General features: G+C 46.1%; 1 protein-coding gene across 1 annotated transcript in view; it reads left to right on the top strand.

The window, feature by feature from the left end:
- Positions 1–20,060, top strand: part of LOC120924669 (NACHT, LRR and PYD domains-containing protein 3-like) — a 54,587-nt gene extending 34,527 nt beyond the window's left edge. The window contains exons 8-13 of the mRNA XM_040335664.1: positions 1,743–1,904; positions 7,190–7,351; positions 7,773–7,934; positions 10,449–10,610; positions 17,226–17,390; positions 19,827–20,060. Of these exons, the coding sequence (XP_040191598.1) occupies positions 1,743–1,904; positions 7,190–7,351; positions 7,773–7,934; positions 10,449–10,610; positions 17,226–17,390; positions 19,827–19,911 (898 nt within the window). The 3' untranslated portion in view covers positions 19,912–20,060. The remainder of the gene's footprint in view (positions 1–1,742; positions 1,905–7,189; positions 7,352–7,772; positions 7,935–10,448; positions 10,611–17,225; positions 17,391–19,826) is intronic.
- Positions 20,061–20,452: the final 392 nt, after the last annotated feature.

The following is a 20,452-nucleotide window of genomic DNA, read 5'->3' as shown; positions in this document are numbered from 1 at the left end:
ATGTAACTTGCCTACGCCGGCGTAGGGTGGGCGCACATTTAGGCTGGACGCATGGTGGCGCTCCCATTGATTAGCCATTCAAATATGCAAATGAGTGAAATACGGCGATTCACGAACATACGTGCGCCCGACGCAGTGCACGTAAGTTGTACGTCCGGCTTAAAGTTATTCCCCATAAAGGAGGTCTGCACCAGGGAACAAAAGGTGGCGTATTTTACGTTGGACATGTGTCTGGCTGGGCGTAGGTTACGTTCACGCCGTATGCAGTGATCCGGCATAGTTTAGGCAGTTGTTCCGACGTGGTTGTGAGCATGCGCAGGGGGATGCGTCCACGTCTCGGTGCATGCGCAGTTCGTGATACGCATCTGTCAGGCGCACGGCCCATAATTTGCATGGGGTCACGCCTCATTTGCATGGCTCACACCCACTTCCACCTACACCCGTGTACGCCTTCGAAACCCAGCGCAGTGTTGGGAGCACTGGCTTGGTGAATTCCATGCTTGCCTTTCTGCACTGCGTTGGCGTAGCGTACATTGTTTGCGATACGGCGGCGTAATGTGCGCCCGCTCTCTATGAATCTGGGCCTATGTACTATACAGTACTGGTGCTAGTGAAATTTAAGGGTAGATCAGAGTGTAGTTAAACTCTGATCCAGATTGTTAGTAGCAAATTGCGGTCTCTGTCTCGGCTTGGCTGTGCTGTGAGCCCATTCTGCTGTACTGGGGTGTTCTTCCAACCCCAGTACTGCAGGTGGCAGCAGTGGAGTCGAGGTTTGGGTGCTCTTCCCAGCAGCCAATCACAGGGGGTTGTCCTGGCTGTGTATGCTGGGAAAGGGTATTTATGGGGCAGACGCCATTGGTTCTGGGTCTTCTTCGTCCAGTGTGGCACCCACCTTTAAGGTGGCCACCTCATGGCCCCCCGGCGTTATGCACTACCTGGCTGGGGCGTGCGTGCCACACGGTGTTCCTGGTTCAGGGGCCATGCTGACCAGGAGCATCTGAATAGTGACGGGGACCCAGTGAGTGACTGGGTTCCCAATCTGAAGATCCCAAGCTGTACTGCTGTTCGGTGGGGAGTCAGTCTGAGGAGCGCCATTGAGAGGCTGGCGGTCCAAAAGGGCCTCGACAGACCACCGGGGATCAAGGTAGCCGGACACAGAGGGATTGATCACCTGTTGGTCGGTACCTGGGCGACAAGTTGAAGGAGATCCAGACGTAAGGAGGCATATCTCCAATAATCCAACCCAGAGGGGACCTGTGGCAGAGGTATCTTCTGAGGCTCATTGAGAGGGGTCTGTGGCAGAGACTTTCTCCCAAATTCAAGTTCACCAAGGAGGGTCTGTGGCAGCGACTTATTCCTAAAATTGTCCGAGTGATACTCCGGCTGCCAGGTCAGTGAGAGAGGCCTGTCCGGGTACACTAAACCCACTCCGGCAGGAGTGGCGCAGAGAAGTGTTACGCTTGGGAGCAGGACTGTTTCCTATCATTACGCCTGAATCTGCTGTTCTCCTTTCTTCTTCAACTTTACTTTCCTCACCACAAGTTTACTGTTTTTACCCCGGCTGGGTAATAAAGATCACAGCAAAGAGCACCTGTCTGGATATTCCTTTACTTCTACTACATGCAATACGCATCATTCACCCCTAGGAATTTCGGAGGAGTCACAAGGTAACACGCCGCCCAAAAATCCAGCAGCTCCTCCGGGGGTAATGCTACGTAATAAAATGTTTTCTTCTTTTATAGCTTGACACACAATAACTTGCACCATTCCTGCACCGACCTGGCATCTGGAATAAGAAATAACCAGACTGTAAAGAGACTTGACCTGTCTTATAACAAACTGGAGGGTCCCGACTTCAGTGAGTTGATGGTAGCTCTGCCAACAAGCCGGATTACAGACTTACGGTGAGTATAACAATAGTGATAGAAACAAGAGACATCTTTACAACCAGAACACAGAATCCCAAAAGCACACAGTCACCAGGGATCGGGGTCAGTACTCACAAGTCCCCAGGACGGCTATGCACCTTCCAGCTTTCTCCTGACGCTTTCCAGTGAGGGAGACAATCCTTCTCCAGACCAGATCCCTTATGGTGAAGTTGTACAGCCAGCTCCTCAGAAAGACCACTTCAGGTCCTCAGCTCTGCCACAGCTAAGACTTCAGAGAATAGCTGCACTGTCCACAGGCTGCCTCAGCAATCTCTTCAGGGCTTTGGATTATTTATCATCTCCCCAGCCGCCTGCTGGACGCTTCTGTATAGGGATTGGTCAGGCCTTGATAAACATTCAGGCTGGTCATTTGAATCTCCCTCCCTATGCCCTGGAAGATTCTTCCAGGTGCAAGGGGAAGTAATCAAACTCCCAGCCTGTGAAACCCTGGACAAACAATTTCTGCTTCCTTGAGTACAAAAAGAGCCAAAAGCTAAATTAGCCTAGCATCCTACAGTAAGGGGGGGGGGTGCTAAATTCACCCCCCCCTCCAAAAAAATAAATAACTAGGCCCTGTCCTCCAACATGACATAAATGCTCTTTTTCCCAAGAGTGAAGTATCCCACAATACATAAAGGATGGGGAGAGGGTAAGGAAACAGCATAACAGTAAATATGTGGCATACCCAGGGCAGGACTTAGGGTGGTGGGGGCCCCTGGGCTTGAGTGTTGAAGGGGCCCCCTGGAGCCGAGAATTGGGGGGGATCGAAGTTGTTGAGCGGGGGGGCGAATTGAAGTTGTTGAGCGGGGGGAGCGCATTAAAGTTGTTGAGCGGGGGGGGATTTTGCAGTTGTTGAGGGGGGGAGTGCCTCCCTCTCACCTGTGCCAACAGCCGGGGCCACAGACTGTCATTAGCCCGGCTCTCGGCTATCTTCCCTTCAGCAGCCACAGTCCTCCACACACCGCTCCGGTTCCTCCTGCTTCCGTGCTGCCTCCTCCTCTTGCAGTGCGGGAAAATTAACCCTTTTGCGGGACTGCGGGAAGAAGCTGTCTGTGCGGGAAAGTCCCACAGAATCCGTGCGTGTTGGGAGGTATGCGCAGGGCCGCCATCAGGAATTTTGGGGCCCCTTGCACAGCTTAAGGCATGGGCCCCCTGAAGCAGAGAACCTAGGGGGGGTGGGGGTGCTGCCGCCTGAAATTGAGAAGCGTGGGGGCTGCCGCAAATTGAGAAGCGGGGGGGCCTTTACAAAAAAAAGAAGAAATAAAGAAGAAAACAAATATATATAAATATATGTAGCCATCCGGGGCCCTGGGGACCTCTGGGCCTTTTAATAAAAAGAAAAAATAAACCTCTGGGCCCTTTAATAATAAAAAAAAAAAACATTTATAAAAAATACATAAAAAAAGGGAGGTTGCCAAACCCGGGGGCCCTGGGGACCTCTGGGCCCCTGGGAACCTCTGGGCCTTTTAATAAAAAATAAAAAAATAAACAAAAATAAAAAAATAAACATTTATAAAAAAATAAACATTTATAAAAAAAATAAAAAAGGGGGGGTTGCCACATGGGGCCCTGGGGACCTCTGAGCCCTTTAATAAAAAAATATATATATATATATATATATATATATATATATATATATATATATAAAAAAAATGTAATTTTTTTTATAAAAAAATAAAAAAGGTGGGTTGCCATCCGGGGGCCCTGGAGACCCCTGGGCCCTTTAATAATAATAATAAAATATATATATATATATATATATATATATATATATATATATATACATATATATATATTATATATATAAAAATAAAAAATATATTAAAAAAACATTTTTTTACAAAAAATAAATAAAAAAAAGGGGGGTTGCCATCCTCCGGGGCCCTGGAGACCCCTGGGCCCTTTAATAATAATAATAATAATATATATATATATATATATATATATATATATATATATATATATTATATAAAAATAAAAAAATATATAAAAAAAAACATTTTTTTACAAAAAATAAATAAAAAAAAGGGGGGTTGCCGACCGGGGCCCTGGGGGCCTCCGGGCCCCTGGGGACCTCCGGACCCCTAAAAAAAAAAAAAAAAAAAAAAAAAAAAATTTTTTTTTTTTTTTTTTAAAGGGGGCCCCCTATTGGGTGGGGCCCCTGGGCTTGAGCCCAGTCAAGGCCAATGGTAAGTCCGGCCCTGGGCATACCACATAGTAAGTGTTCAGTTGGTTGAAGTTCAATAAACTTTGTACATTACATTCCGTAGACTGTCAACAGGCCAACAAAAAAAAATTAGGTGACAGAACTCTTAAAGCATACACGTACATATACTGTATATACAGTCTATGTGGGTAGAGCCCTACCACTGGCTAGGTAACAGTAGTAACGCTTAAAAATACAGTTTAGTGCAAAAAACATTGTCCTGTAGTCCTGCCAACAAAGTGTCTCCTAAAAAAGTAAAAATAAACAGCAAATGCACTATTCTAAGATGAAGCATCATCTCCAGGGAGATGACCCTCCACTGCATTATCAGCAATAGTTAGCAGCAACTATCCTAATGTACTTAACTTAGAGTCCATGACCTGAGTTCAAATTTTACTGCCATACCCATAAACGAGCGGGCATACATGTCAACAGATAACCTGACTTAAAATAATCCAAATATTCAGACTAGATGGAATCATTTTTACATGCCATCAGAGCCCTGGAATAAAACAGAAAGATATAGCCTATCAGTGGCGGCCTGTCCATGGGGGGCACACGGGGTAGCGCCCCATCCATGCATCCGGCACCCTGATCTACATGCAGGGCGCTGGAAACATGGATTCCAATGGGTGATTTTTTTTTAAACACGTGACTAGAGCCAAAGGCTGTAATAGGCTTCAAAAAAAGCGGGTCCCGTTTCCCTATTGGCCAAAAGGAGAAGCTACCCTATTGGTCAAGGAGCGAGGACACTACCGTGATGCCGAGGAGGAGACACACAACGAGGACACTGCCGTGATGCCGAGCAGGAGACACACGGCGAGGACACTACCGTGATGCCGAGGAGGAGACACACGAGGACACTGCTGTGATGCCGAGCAGGAGACACACGGCGAGGACACTACCGTGATGCGAGGAGGAGACTGTCATGGATATGTAATAAAGCCTGGCAGCCTACCTGTCTTCATGTGTTCATTAGAGGCCTGACCCTCTTTCTGGCTGTCTTTTATCACCTTCCTCCCTGTATGGCTCCACCTTAGGCCATCCCAGGAAGCCTATATTAACCACTGCACTGCTAGTCTGCTTTGCTGTTCAACCTTTGTTTGTAGCGTGTTCCTGTCTGCAGTGTGCTACGTTTACCTTCCTGTGTACCGACCTTGGCTCATCTCTGACTTCTCCTGTTTGCCTGTTTCCCTGACCCTTGGCCTGTTCCTTGATTACCCTTGTCAGCCTGTTGCCCCGACCTCGGCTCACCCATCACTATTGCTTGTTCTGGTTGCTGCTTCCCCTCTCTCTCTGCGGAGCGTGACCTTGGGGACCCCAGGGGTTGCGACCTGGATCCAGCTGCGGCGAAGGCCATCCTCGCCACCAGAGGCTCAGGTGAACACAAAGCTGGGTCTTAGACTCCACGCCCTGGGGAATCCTAGGCTCACGCTTCTTCTCTGATCGCAGCAGTCGGCCATAGGGTTCACTACCCTGTGGTGCATCCCTGACCCCAACGGGGTGCACTTGTCACCTGGCCACAGGTGACCTGACAGAGACACACGACGAGGACACTGCCGTGATGCCGAGGAGGAGACACACGACAAGGACACTACCGTGATGCAGAGGAGGAGACACATGGCGAAGACACTACCGTGATGCCGAGGAGGAGACACACGATGAGGGCACTGCCATGATGCTGAGGAGGAGCCACATGGCGAGGACACTACCGTGATGCCGAGGAGGAGACACATGGCGAGGACACTGCCCTGATGCCGAGGAGGAGACACGCGGCGAAGACACTACCGTGATGCCGAGAAAGAGACACACGAGGAGGGCACTGCCGTGATGCTGAGGAGGAGCCACACGGCGAGGACACTACCGTGATGCAGAGGAGCACACTCGCGGCGAGGAGGACACTGCCATGATCCCGAGGAGGACACTCGCGGCGAGGACACTACCGTGATGCCGAGGAGGACACTCGCGGCGAGGACACTACCGTGATGCCGAGGAGGAGACGCAAGGCAAGGACACAGCCGTAATGCTGAGAAGGAGAGGAAGGGCTGCCCAGGTTAAGTGTTGTGGGTAACTGACCGGGGGGGGTGGGTGGCTGTGCACTGTTTGCTGCCCCCCCGAATAAAAATATACCACCGGCTGTCACTTAATCCTATCTAACCTGTATCCTAAACACAGCAGCTGTGCATATTTTTCTACATAGCGGCAAAATACCCTGAACAAGGACAAACAGGCCTTGGGGAAAAAAAACACAACAATGACGAAAAAAAAAAAAAAAACAATCGCAGATCCTCTCTGAAAAATTTAGTAGAAGCAACAATGAATGTCCAGGTATAAGTTGCCCCCTGCTGTGAGCATCAGTTCAGTTCTCAATGTGACCTTCTGCCGGCTAGCAAACTGTAACTTTATCCTTAAAGTTGCAACAGGAAATGATAACAATGTGCAGCTCATCTGTAAGTATCTGAGATCTATACCATTTTGCCTTTAATGACTACTCTATCTTTACAGATAGATTGTCCCAAACTCCAGTCATTTCTAATGTCCAGAATTTTGTTTCCACAATTCAAGGAATTGTGGACTTTTGCAGGGCTTTGGGACATATACTTAACACTAAATTCTCAAAAGTATTGGGACACCTGCCTTTACACGCAATTAAACTTTAGTGGCATCCCAGTCTTAGTCTGTAGGGTTCAATATTGAGTTGGCCCCACCCTTGCACAGGGACAAGGAAATGGGGCACTTTCTGCTGAGGTATGCATCATTTCCCCCTTGTGGTCCACCGCCATCTTTTCAGAGACCGCTACTAGAGGTCAAAGCTCCCTTTGCTCAAAAAGGGAAGCAGAACCTGTAAAAAAGTGGCTGCGGCCTGACACCCCACCCCAATGTGGGGCAGCCAGGGCGGGCCACCTCGTTTTGGCAAAGTCGGGCCACAGTTTGGAGATCACTGGTTTATTTGATCTTCAAGTAGAGCTTTCTGCAAGGAAGTTAAGTTACTGTGGGGATGAGAAGGCTGTGTATAATTTTTTTAAAAACAATTACATTCTTTCTTCTTTTATAGTTTGACACACAATAACTTTCACCATTCCTGCACTGACCTGGCATGTGCAATAAGAAATAACCAGACTCTGAAAATACTTGACTTGTCTCATAACAAACTGGAGGCTCCTGACTTCAGGGAGTTGATGGCGGCTCTGCCAACAAGCCAGATTGAGGACTTACGGTGAGTATAACAGGAATTATAGAGACATCTTTACAACCAGAACATAGATTTTTTATTTGTTAAATAATATGATATTGTACGAAATCAGTGTCACTTTAGGACAAGAAAAAAAAAACTTGTGGAAAAAAATGACATGTTCAAAAGACTCATTATGCCTCAATGATTAGAATAGTGCCGTCGTAGTGTTGTACGTCACCGCGTTCTTGATGTTCGGAATCTCCGACAACATTTGTGTGACCGTGTGTAGACAAGATACGTTTTTGCCAACATCCATCGGAAAAAAATCCATGGTTTTGTTGTCGGAATGTCCGATCGTCTGTACGCGGCATAAGAGCGAAGCAAATTGGCTTACTTTGGATATGGAAAAGTTGTGTTAATTTTTATTATTAAACAATTTCTATCAACATTCTTTCCTTTATAGTTTGACACACAATAACTTGCACCGTTCCTGCACTGACCTGGCATCTGGGATAAGAAATAACCAGACTCTGAAGAAACTTGACTTGTCTCATAACAAACTGGAGGCTCCTGACTTCAGGGAGTTGATGGCGGCTCTGCCAACAAGCCAGATAGAGGACTTACGGTGAGTATACCAGGAATGATAGAAACTGGACCTCAGATCTCTTTACAACCCTTCAAAAACATGATATTGTATGAAATCTGTTTCTTACTTTTTTTATTTTTAATCTTTACTTTTTTAGCACCATCAGAGCAGAATAATTGGTACACAATACGATAACATTGCAGCGCACAAGTCAAATGTCAACACTGCCAACAAAAATTCACATACCATGCAATCTGAGTAAGGGTCAAGTTGTGGAAAAAAACAGAGGAGAAAAGGATGGGGGGGGGGGGAGCTTCCACGGCCCATCACTCAGAGACCATGGTGGGTGGTGCTCACAATTTTTTGGGGGGCGCAAACAAACAAAAAAATTCTGAAAAAAACGCCCATCAATTGTAGCCTCACTGTGCCCATCAAATGCAGCCTCACTGTGTTTATCAAACACAGCCCACTGTGCCCATCAAACGCAGTCACTGTGCCCATCAAACGTGGCCCACTGTGCCCATCAAACGCAGCCACTGTGTCCATCAAATGCAGCCACTGTGCCCATTAAACGCAGCCACTGTGCCCATCAAATGCAGTCATGCAATGCATGAATCAATCTATGGGGATTAGAGTGGTGCAGGAGAGGGGCGGGGCGGCGCTCCTGCGCCCTTTATGTACGCACTGCCACTTCTCAGAGGTTTAATTCTATATGGTTGGCTCACCCATCACCGTAACCGCACAATGCACTCCCAGCACAGAGACCAGGGTGTCACTTGAGCTCTGGGTCCCATGCTAACAATCGGGATCCAGAACTCCCAGTTTTGGATCACCTGACTCCTGTTGCAATCTCTGATTGGCTATCACAGTGATCAGGCAAAAAGATGGCCTAGACTATAAGAAGATTGGCAAGACCCTGAAACTGATCTGCAGCATGGTGGTCAAGACCATACAGTGGTACAACAGGACGGGTTCCACTCAGAACAGGCCTCGCCATGATCAACCAAAGAAGTTGAGGTCACGTGCTCAGCGTCATATCCAGAGGTTGTCTTTGGGAAATAGACGTATGAGTGCTGCAGAGGTTGAAGGGGTGGGGGGGTCAGCCTGTCAGTGCTCAGACCATACGCCACACACTGCATCAAATTGGTCTGCATGGCTGTCATCCCAGAAGGAAGCTTCTTCTATAGATGATGCCCAAGAAAGACTGCAAACAGTTTGCTGAAGACAAGCAGACTAAGGACATTAATTACTGGAACCATGTCCCGTGGTCTGATGAGACCAAGATAAACTTATTTGGTTCAGATGGTGTCAGGCATGTGTGGCGGCAACCAGATGAGGAGTACAAAGACAAGTGTGTCTTGTCTACAGTCAGGCATGGTGGTGGGAGTGCCATGGTCTGGGGCTGCCAGCACTGGGGAGCTACAGATCATTAAGAGAACCATGAATGCCAACATGTACTGTGATATACTGAAGCAGAGCATGATCCCTCCCTTCAGAGACTGGACCGCAGGGCAGTATTCCAACAGGATAACGACCCCCAACACCTCCAAGACGACCCACTGCCTTGCTAAAGAAGCTGAGGATAAAGGTGATGGACTGGCCAAGCATGTCTCCAGACCTAAACCCTATTGAGCATCTGTGGGACATCCTCAAACGGAAGGTGGAGGAGCGCAAGGTCTCCAACATCCACCAGCTCCGTGATGTCATCATGGAGGAGGGGAAGAGAACTCCAGTGGAAACCTGTGAAGCTCTGGTGAATTCCATACCCAAGAGGGTTAAGGCAGCTCTGGAAAATAATGGTGGCCACACAAAATATTGACATTTTGGGCCCAATTTGAAAATTTTCACTTAGGGGTGCGAATTTGCATGGAAAGTGAGTTGTTTACGGTTGTGTTTACTGGTATAATGGAATGGAAAAAGCTTTTCATTTCTTTTTACACTTGGTATTATCTAAATAAAAACCTTTTTGATAAAATGGGTTATACAGCGGAACCTCGGATTGTGAGTAACGCGGTTAACGATAGTTTCGCAATACGAGCACTGTATTAAAAAAAATTGTGACTCAGTTTGCGAGTGTTGTCTCACAATACGAGCATGACTCAGGCCAAAGCGGTGAACAGTACCACTTTTGGCCTAAGGTGGGGGGGCGTCGGAGACGAGCCGAACATCGCCAATCACAGCGATTGCCGCTGTTCGGGAAATGCACGGAAAGGCCAGAGGACAGCTTGGCTGACCTTGGCAAATCTCGGGTAGGAAGTCTTTCAGTGTCCTCAGGCCTTTTCGGCTATTTCCAGGCTCTCCGGCGCCCCCCCGCCTCTGGCCGCATGCGGTATAGCATCCCATTGTAGTCAATACGGAACTAATTATTTTTTTACTTCAATGGGGAAACTCGCTTTGATATGCGAGTACTTTGGATTACGACCATTCTCCTGGAACGGATTATACTCGTAATCCGAGGTTTCACTGTAATGCACTATTTTGATACTGTGGGGATGGGAAGGTTACATTTGTTGTTTTAAACAATTTCTAATATCATTCGTTCTTCTCTTATAGTCTGTCATTCAATAACTTGCACCGTTCCTGCACTGACCTGGCATCTGGCATAAGGAATAACCAGACTCTGAAGAAACTTGACCTCTCTCATAACAAACTGGAGGCTCCTGACTTCAGGGTGTTGATGGCGGCTCTGCCAACAAGCCAGATAAAGGAATTAGAGTGAGTATAACAGGAGTACGGATGAGCCGAACACCCCCCTTGTTCGGTTTGCATCAGAACTTGCGAACACACCAAATGTTCGTGTGAACTTTAGAACCCCGTTAAAGTCTATGGGACTCAAACGTTTGAAATCTAAAGTGTTAATTTTAAAGGCTAATATGCAATTTATTGTCCTAAAAAGGGTTTGGGGACCAGGGTCCTGTCCCATAAATAAAAGTGTAATATTACTTTAAATTTCGTACCTAGGGGGGGGGGGGTGTAAAGTTAGCATGTGAAATAGCGCATGTTTCCCGTACATACCGTGTTTCCCCGAAAATAAGCCCGGGTCTTATATTAATTATGCCAACAAAAGACACAGTAGGGCTTATTTTCGGGGTAGGTCTTACTATGTAATGTGATGTCTTCTCTCCCCCTCTCCCTCCCTGCCTGTCAGAAATCCCCAGTGTGAACTGAGTTAAAATGCTTGTAAAATTCTCTAATCCACTCTATTACAGTATTATATAATGTACGTGTGTGTTTCTGTAATATAATTGTGCAAAATACCTTTGTTATAGAGCCGCTCTGTGCTTCTGTTAACCGCCGGAGCTCTCTTCCCCCGCAATTATATTACAGAAACACACACATTGTACATTATATACTACTATAATAGAATGTATTATAGGATTTTACAAGCATTTTTAACTAGGCCTTATTTTCAGGGTAGGGCTTATATTGCAGCCCTCCTGGAAAATAACGCTAGGTCTTATTTTCAGGGTAGGTCTTATTTTTGGGGAAACAGGGTAGAACGGTCTCTGCACACAGTGACATTTCTGAAAGAAAAAAAGGCATTTAAAACCGGCTTTGCGGCTCTAATGAATTGTCGGCTCTGGCAATTACAGAGATGGTTCATTCAACTCCACCCCAAATTTTAAAAAAAAATGGCGTGGAGTCCCCCTAAAAATCCACACCAGACCCTTATCCGAGCACGTTAACCTGGCCGGCCGCAGAAAAGAGGGGGGGACAGAGTGCGACCCCCCCCCTCTCCTGATCCGCACCAGGCCACATTCCCTCACATGCCCCCTTATCAGAATCTGGAGGACCCCTTTAACAAAGGGGACCCCCAGATCCTGCCCCCCCTATGTGAATTGGTAATGGGGTACACTGTACCCCTACCATTTCACGAAGGAAGTGTAAAGAGTTAAAAAAAAACACACTGACACCGTAGAAAAAATCCTTTATTAATAAAAAAAAAAAAAAAAATCCAGCGATGTGAATCCACTCTCGGCCCGGCCCGCTCCAACGTTGTCTTCTTCTATCCTGCGATGGATGATCTCTCCAGCGTCGGATGATCAGCGGTCCGGTCCAGCGATGCAGAAGATCCATCCGTCCAGAGCGCAGCAGGGGAGCTCCACTCTCCGCTGGACACAGCCCAGCGGAATGACGCGCTGGAGCTGTGACAGTTCTTATATAGGGGAAGCGGCCACCCGTCACGTGACCCCGCCCCCTCTGACGCACCCGCGTACGTCACTGGGAACGCCCGGACTTTCAGGGTCTTTCCCAGTGACGTACGAGGGTGCGTCAGAGGGGGCGGGGTCACGTGACGGGTGGCCGCTTCCCCTATATAAGAACTGTCACAGCTCCAGCGCGTCATTCCGCTGGGCTATGTCCAGCGGAGAGTGGAGCTCCCCTGCTGCGCTCTGGACGGATGGATCTTCTGCATCGCTGGACCGGACCGCTGATCATCCATCGCTGGAGAGAGATCATCCATCGCAGGATAGAAGAAGACAACGTTGGAGCGGGCGGGCCGGGCCGAGAGTGGATTCACATCGCTGTTTTTTTTATTTTTTATTAATAAAGGATTTTTACACTTCCTTCGTGAAATGGTAGGGGTACAGTGTACCCCATTACCAATTCACATAGGGGGGGGCCAGGATCTGGGGGTCCCCTTTGTTAAAGGGGTCTTCCAGATTCTGATAAGTCCCCCGCCCGCAGACCCCCACAACCACCGGGCAAGGGTTGTGGGGATGAGGCCCTTGTCCCCATCAACATGGGGACATCCTCCCCATGTTGAGGGCATGTGGCCTGGTGCGGTTCAGGAGAGGGGGGGCCGCACTCTGTCCCCCCCTCTTTTCTGCGGCCGGCCAGGTTAACGTGCTCGGATAAGGGTCTGGTGTGGATTTTTAGGGGATATTTGCGGGGAACCCATGACATTTTTTTTTTTTACGGCGGGGTTCCCCTTAATATCCATTCCAGACCTGAAGGGCCTGGTAATTTAATTTGGGGGAACCCCACACATTTTTTTTTCTTTATGAATGAACCATCTCTGTAATTCCCAGAGCCGACAATTCATTAGAGCCGCAAAGCCGGTTTTAAATGCCTTTTTTTCTTTCAGAAATGACACTTTGTGCAGGGACAGTTCTATGTACGGGAAACATGCGCTATTTCACATGCTGACTTTAAATTTCGTACCTAGGGGGGGGTTTAAAGTAATATTACACTTTTATTGTTTCACTTTTAGCATTATTAAATTCACTGCTCCCGAAAAAACAGCCGTTTTTAAAACTTTTTTTTGCATTGATACATGATTCCTGGGACAGGACCCAGGTCCCCAAACACTTTTTAGGACAATAAATTGCATTCTAGCCTTTAAAATTAACACTTTAGATTTCTCCCATAGACTTTAACAGGGTGTTCCGCGACTTTTCGAATTTTCCGCGAACACCCCTAATTGTTCGTTGTTCGCCGAACAGGCAATGTTCGAGTCGAACATGAGTTCGACTCAAACTCGAAGCTCATCCCTAAACAGGAGTGATAATTGAGTTCTTTCCGAGATTCTTTATTTGCAATGACATCCAAATTTTCAGGACAAGCTTTCAAGGTCTGTCCCCTTCTTCTTGTTCAAACATTTTATTGAAAGGTATAATGTAAAACACAATTAACCACTTGGCGCCTGCCATATAGCAAAACGACGACGGCAAAGTGGTTGCGATATCCTGACTGGACGTCATATGACGTTGGTAGGATATCAAGCCGCTTCGTGCCCCGGGGGCACGCATCACTACGTTCGGTGTTGCGGTGTGTCGGTCTGACACCCCGCAACTCCGTTCTAGGTAAAGAGTCTCCGAAGGAGACTCTTTACCACGTGATCAGCCGTGTCCAATCACAGCTGATCACGATATAACCAGGAAGAGCCGTTGATCGGCTTTGCCTCACTTGTGTCTGACAGACGCGAATAGAGGAGAGCCGATTGGCTGCTCTCCTGACAGGGGGGTCTGTGCTGATCGTTTATCAGCACAGCCCCCCCCCCTCAGTTCCCGCCTAGGACCACCAGGTATGTCCCCCCTAGACCACCAGGGAATGCCAATCTGTGCCTAGGCCAATCAGTGCCCACCCACAATGCCTACCACTGCCAGTGCCACCAGGGATGCCTACCAGTGCCATCTACCAGTGCCGCATATCAGTGCCGCCTATCAGTGCCACCCATAAGTACCCATCATTGCAGCCTTTGAGTGCCCATCAGTGTCGCCTATCAGTGCCCATCAGTGCTGCATATCAGTGCCGTCTATCAGTACCTATAAGTGCCCATTTTCAGTGCCATTGGTGCCACCTCATCGGTGTCACCTTTCAGTGCCACCTTATCAGTGCTTATCAGTGAAGGAGAAAACATACTTATTTACAAAATTTTATAACCGAAACAAACAAAAAACTTATTTTTCAAAAATTTTGCTGGGTGTAAAAACCTTTAACGGGTGTTGTGTACAACATTTTACAGACGTGTTTGGTTTAAAAAAAAAGTTGTGATGTGAAAATCTTTACGGTATTCTGTTTACTATGTTGAATAAAATATCACAATAAAGAAAAGTGGACTAATGCCGGCCATACACAGTTCGAATTTAGTGGGCCCATTAGTGGGCTGCAGCAACAGTCGATTTTCTTGCGACAATCAAATTTGAGGACATGTTGGACATTTTTTTTAAAACAAATGATTTTCTAATCCATGATGGGAGAATCGTGCGAGAAATGCAATAGAAAGAAAATGCGCAAACAGGAGTGGGGACAGGGGACATCCCTGCCTAGTACTGTTTTTCATTATCAGATCTTGAGATAAACTACCATTTATTTTTATTTTTGCCCTCGGTTCCTGATAAAGAGTTGTTATCCACTCCCTCATCCTTTGTCCAAACCCCATTTCCTCCAGGGTGCGTAACATGAATCCCCAGTCTACCCTGGAGCCACTATTGGCCAGGATACGCAAGTGCCCTGATATAAGAGGAATTAAAATAGGAGAGGACGAACACAAACTCTCTGCATTTGCAGATGACGTCCTCTTCTATTTGTTGGACCCTAAAACTTCAATTCCAAATTTATTAGACCTATGCACGCTATACGGAGAAATATCAAATTTTAAAATCAACGTGGCCAAAACCGAGATCTTAAGTATTAATGTTGACGGACGAGAGGAAAGGGACTTAAAACAGAAATACCGATTTTCCTGGGTGAAAGCACTCAGGTACCTCGGTATTTTTCTAGTAAAATCAACCAAAAAAATGTATGTGAAAAATTTCATTCCCTTGCTAAATGAAATCAGGGAAGAAATTGGGAGCATAAAAAATAGACCATTATCCTGGATAGGACGAATAAACTTCTGTAAAATGGTAATTTTACCAAAGATTACCTATAAGTTCCAGATGATACCTATAAGTTTGCCTGGAATACTATTCTCAGCTCTTAAAAAACAGATTATGAATTTCATTTGGAGAAACAAAAAACACAGAATATCCTTCCAGACCCTAAGACAACCTAAAATAAAGGGGGGACTAGCAGTACCAGACATTAAAACATACTACGAGGCAGTGATCTTGTCAAGGGTGGTGGAGTGGGCTAGGGGCAGCAAGGAAAAGAGGTGGGTTAACATTGAAAATGAAATGTCAAAGGCAAGCCTGAATAAGATTATATGGAACCCACCTCAATATAGGACACTTGATAAGAATACACATGAGATTACTAAAAATGCACTAAAAATTTGGGATACTATGTATAAAAAAACAGAAAAGGAATTTAATTCACCATTATTGGCACTAAAAAACAATGATTATTTTGCACCGGGCAAATCACAGATTCGAGGAAACTGGATAAAAAAAGACACAACCCAATTAAGGGACGTAATAAAAGATGGGCACATTGCAACACTACAAGAATTAAAAGAAAACATTTTTTTTTTAGAAATTGACGAATGGAGACACCATCAGCTGGCCCACTTTATACAAAGATTGCCGCACCCACTGAGATCAGGGGAGCAGCTATCCGATTTGGAAAAACTATGTACATCAGAGAAGGTCAAGGGAACCATCTCAAAAGTATATAAGATTCTGCTAAAGGTGGACGAGCGGATGGTCCCCCCTTTCGTCAAAAAATGGGAGAGGGAACTAGGATCAAAACGGGATAGGATCACAATAGAAAAAATGCTGACACTAGCTCATTCCTCGGCAGTAGATAGCCGTACAGCCGAGATGAGCTATAAATGCCTGACTGGATGGTACATGACCCCGGACAAACTCCAAATTTAACGACGAACAAACTGGAGAGTGTTGGAGGGGATGCAGGACCCCGGGAACCATGGCTCATCTGTGGTGGAAATGTCCTAAAGTAGAGGAATTCTGGAAAAAAATTCTGGGATGCATAGAAGAGATTACAAAAGGAAAAATTAAGCTGGATCCTTGGGTAGTACTGTTCCATGGGGGAGAGGAAAAAATCAAAAATTATAAGAAAACCCTAGTCCCACATCTATTAAATGCTGCTAAAAGGATAATACCGAGAAAATGGCAGGAGGTAGAATGTCTCTCAATCTGGGAATGGATAGACTCCGTGGAAGAGACCTATAGAATGGAAGAAGTGAGAGAAGGAGTAGAAGGCAATAACATAGCTCAAGATAAGAAGTGGGATAACTGGAGGGAATTTAAGAGATCCTGGAGTTATGTAGAAAAACTTAGGGCTGAGACCTAAAGACAAATTAAAAATAGATGAAGGCATCAGTAGGCATTTTGGATTGTCTATGGTGAGATAGGGGGGGGGGGGGGGGGGGGGGGAGGGGGGGGAGGGAGGAACTGGGATAAGGCGAAGGAACTGCAAAAAATTTTTTTTCTGAGACCATATATCTAAAAAAAAAAAAAAATATATAATATACACATTTTTGTAAGAGAAAAGCAACTCAAGAAAAATGACCACACTAATGATGCGAAACCTGATTAGAGACGCTAAGGGCTGGCAAACGGAACATGAGCGTATAAACGCACACTCTATAAGGTTGAAGTCTGAAGTGAACAAAAAAAAAAAAAAGAAAGAAAATGCGCATGTGCAAGAAAAGAAAATTTCCCGGAGAGGAAAGAAGATTCCCGACCACCAAAATTATTTTCTGTAGCAACATGAGGTTAAATTAAAGGTTTGGTCGGCCGAATTTCGAAAATCGATGGTGGCATCATCGGATCACAAAAAAAAATATTATTTTTCTGATTTTGAAAATATTTTTTTTTTTCGAAATTCGACCGTGTATGGCTTGCTTTGCTTTAGTGTGAAACTATTGAAAATAGTCACCACCTGGGATTTATTATTCATTTTTTAATTTCCTCCCTTCTACAGTCTGAGTCATAATAAACTTACAGAGGCATCGTGCAGCGACCTGGCATCTGGAATCAGAAATAACCAAACTCTAAGGAAACTTTCTCTGGCACATAACAATCTGGAGGGTCCTCATTTCAGGAACCTGATGACAGCTCTGAGAACAAGCCAGATATTGACATTAGAGTAAGTAAAAACAGAACCCTATTACAATAATTGTTTTAAGAACTTGGAAATTGGTGAGAATATGTGATGTCTGTTCTAAGAACATAGGCCCAGATTCACAGAGAGCAAGGCGCACATTACGCCGCTGTAGAGCAAACACTGTACGCAACGCCAACGTAGCGCGGAGAGGCAAGCATTGCATTCAGCAAGCCAGTGCTCCCAACGCTGCGCCAGCGTGGCGTGGGTTTCGAAGGCGCACGCCGGCGTAGGTGGAAGTGGGCGTGACCCCATGCAAATGAGGCGTGACCCCATGCAAATGATGGGCCGAGCGCCAGACAGGTACGTATCACGAACTGCGCATGCGCCGTGACGTGGACGCAGCCGCTGTAGCGTGGCCGAGCTTCTCTTCCTCCTGTCAGTCCGATGTTCTATCATTATGGGTCCCCAGTCCTATATCAGATAGTGCCCGAGCCGGGTACCGCGCGGTACAGGAGATTCAGTTTCCTGTGTTCCCGGCCAGACTGAAAGGAAGTGAGCACACAGTGTGCACTTCCTGTCAGACCGGCCGGGAACAGGAAACTGAATCTCCTGTACCACGGGCGGTACCTGGCTGGACTGACAGGACTCCAAAAGGAAGGAAGAGGAGCTCGGCCACGCTACAGCCTGGGAAGGGGAAGTTGGGGGCCCCAGGCCAGCTCTGGGGCCCCAAGCAATTGTTTGTTTTGCCTGTCCTGTAGAGACGGGCCTGCATGTGAACAACCTCCCAGCTGGTCTTAACAATCCTGGGAAAGCTGCTAGTAATTTTTACCTATTTGTTAAAGGGTTTGTAAAGGATTTTTTTTATTTTTTATCTTAATAGCTTCCTTTACCTTAATGCAGTGCTGTTTTCATGTCCTCATTGTTCGTTTTTGCTCTCAAGTTGCTGTAATTCTTCTCTGATCTCCACACTTCCTGGTTGTCTGTTTCCCATGTGCTCCCTTGCTCCCCCTTCCCCCCTATTGTTTCAGAATGGAGAGCAGGGAAGAGGCCGGTAAATATGTCAATATGTGTTGGAGGTTTGGGGTGCACACCCTAATGCAATAGGTTGCGCACACCTATGCTTACTACTGTGTGATATTTGTGATTGATCACAGTGATCACATGGTACCAGGTCCACTGCGTTATGTGATAGCTGTGACAAATTACAGCATAACGGTAGTAAGCAAAGTTTCATGAATGAATATTTGGGGCCTCAAATCAGGAATGACTGTAGATTATAATGTAATCGGCTCAAGACACCTGTCTGGGGTCACCTGCTTTAATGTGTTTATTGTAAGTAGGTCTAGTGTGCCTCCTAAGTGTCTTTTATCCATCATTAATTGTGCCAATTAACACACTTATTATCTGCCAGAAAACTACTGTGGGGGATGTGTTTATACTTGTTATAATGTGTATTGTACTTTGTGAACTCGAAGTCGGCAAGTCTGACCTGGAATGAGACCTCTGGAGTGTCCAGGTGGCTATTTGTTTAATCAATGTAATATTTATAGTATATGTTGGTCGTTGTAATTATATTCCTGTGTACAGTTTGTATTGTTAGGGTAATATTAACAGGAGTGGGATGTCCTCCTGTGGGGTATATATTCTGTGTGAGTTTGTTCAATAAAGAGTTCCAGTTTTGCAGCCTAACGAGTGCTGTCTAGTTCTTGGTTGCAATAGGTGTCTATAATATCTGATATTTATGTTCAGACTGGAGGAAGCGCTATACTGAGGGAAGCACTCAAGCTAAGTGTGGGACGGGTTCTGTCACAAGTGCCGCATATTAGTGCCACCTATCAGTGCCCATCAGTGCTGCATGTTAGTGCCAGTTATCAGTGCCACCAAATCAACTCCCATAAGTGCCGCCTCATCAGTGTCCATTAGTGAAGGAGTAAAATTACTTACCGTATTTATCGGCGTATACGCGCACTTTTTTCCCCTTAAAATCAGGGGAAAATTGTGGGTGCGCGATATACGCCGATCCCCGCTGTCTCCGACATTGCCCGAGCTGAGTGTACTGCACACTTGGCCAGGCTCGGCTCCGCCCGCAGCCATGCGAGAGGAGCCGAGAGAAGCCGAGTGCGCAGAAAATCCGGCTCTGCACAGCACGCCAAATTCAAACACAAAACGCTGCAACCCTGGGCAAGGTGCGGATGGACACCTCCAAGGCTCGACGGAGGAAGTACTCCGTAATTTGCACGGCGCTCGTCCCACCTCCTCCAAGGCAGCCAGCATGTATTTCTTTTGTGACCCGGTGATTTGTTGGGGGCCACAAAAGACATACATGTCAAAATTTTGACCAGGCGGGCCGTCCAAAACCATAACGCGGTCCGCAATTGGTCCACGGGCCGGACTTTGGACACGCCTGGTATAGAGGAAGCACATTAATAGTTTAGGTTTTTGCTATTTTCTGCTCACAATGTATATCCTCTCTTTCAGCATTACTACCAAAGACATATCGGAAGAAGCCATCATAGAACTACGAAACATCCGGCCTGGACTTACCATCAACACTTCTAGATGATAAAGCCAGAAGAAAAGACATCACTACGGCTCTAAGTGGAGGATACTTAGCTTGCTCTGTGTATCATATTTGACTTCTTCTTCAAGCACTTAAAGTGGAGTTCCACCCATTTTTTTATGTTTGTCTGTGCTGCATGCTCTAATCTCATAGTGTTCAGAATGGACAATTTTTATTTAATTTGTTGCTTGTAAATACCTTTATTTTGTAGTCCTTCATTACTTCCTCCTCCTTATTTGCCTAGGCTATTTGCAAGGGTTTCTGGGATAGGCATCATGTTTCCCAGTAGTCCTTGCAAACCTGACTGAAACCTATTACACTGCTTGTGCACTGAGCATGTGCGAGATATGCAAAGCTGAAATCCAGGAAGTCATACAGTCTGGCTTCATGATGCCCACACTTAAGATGGCCACGGTCTATTTCTAGATTATAAACTATTTAAATGCTGTAACAACCTAACAAAACGGACCTTAGTTTACAGACTAACTTTACTAGAATACATTAAGCTTGTGTATTACAGGGGTATTTATATTTAAAAAGTGAA

Source organism: Rana temporaria, chromosome 1, assembly GCF_905171775.1.
Source record: "Rana temporaria chromosome 1, aRanTem1.1, whole genome shotgun sequence".
NCBI lineage: Eukaryota > Metazoa > Chordata > Amphibia > Anura > Ranidae > Rana > Rana temporaria.
Note: the sequence above shows the minus strand (reverse complement) of the source record. Positions and strands in the feature narration are given on the sequence as shown.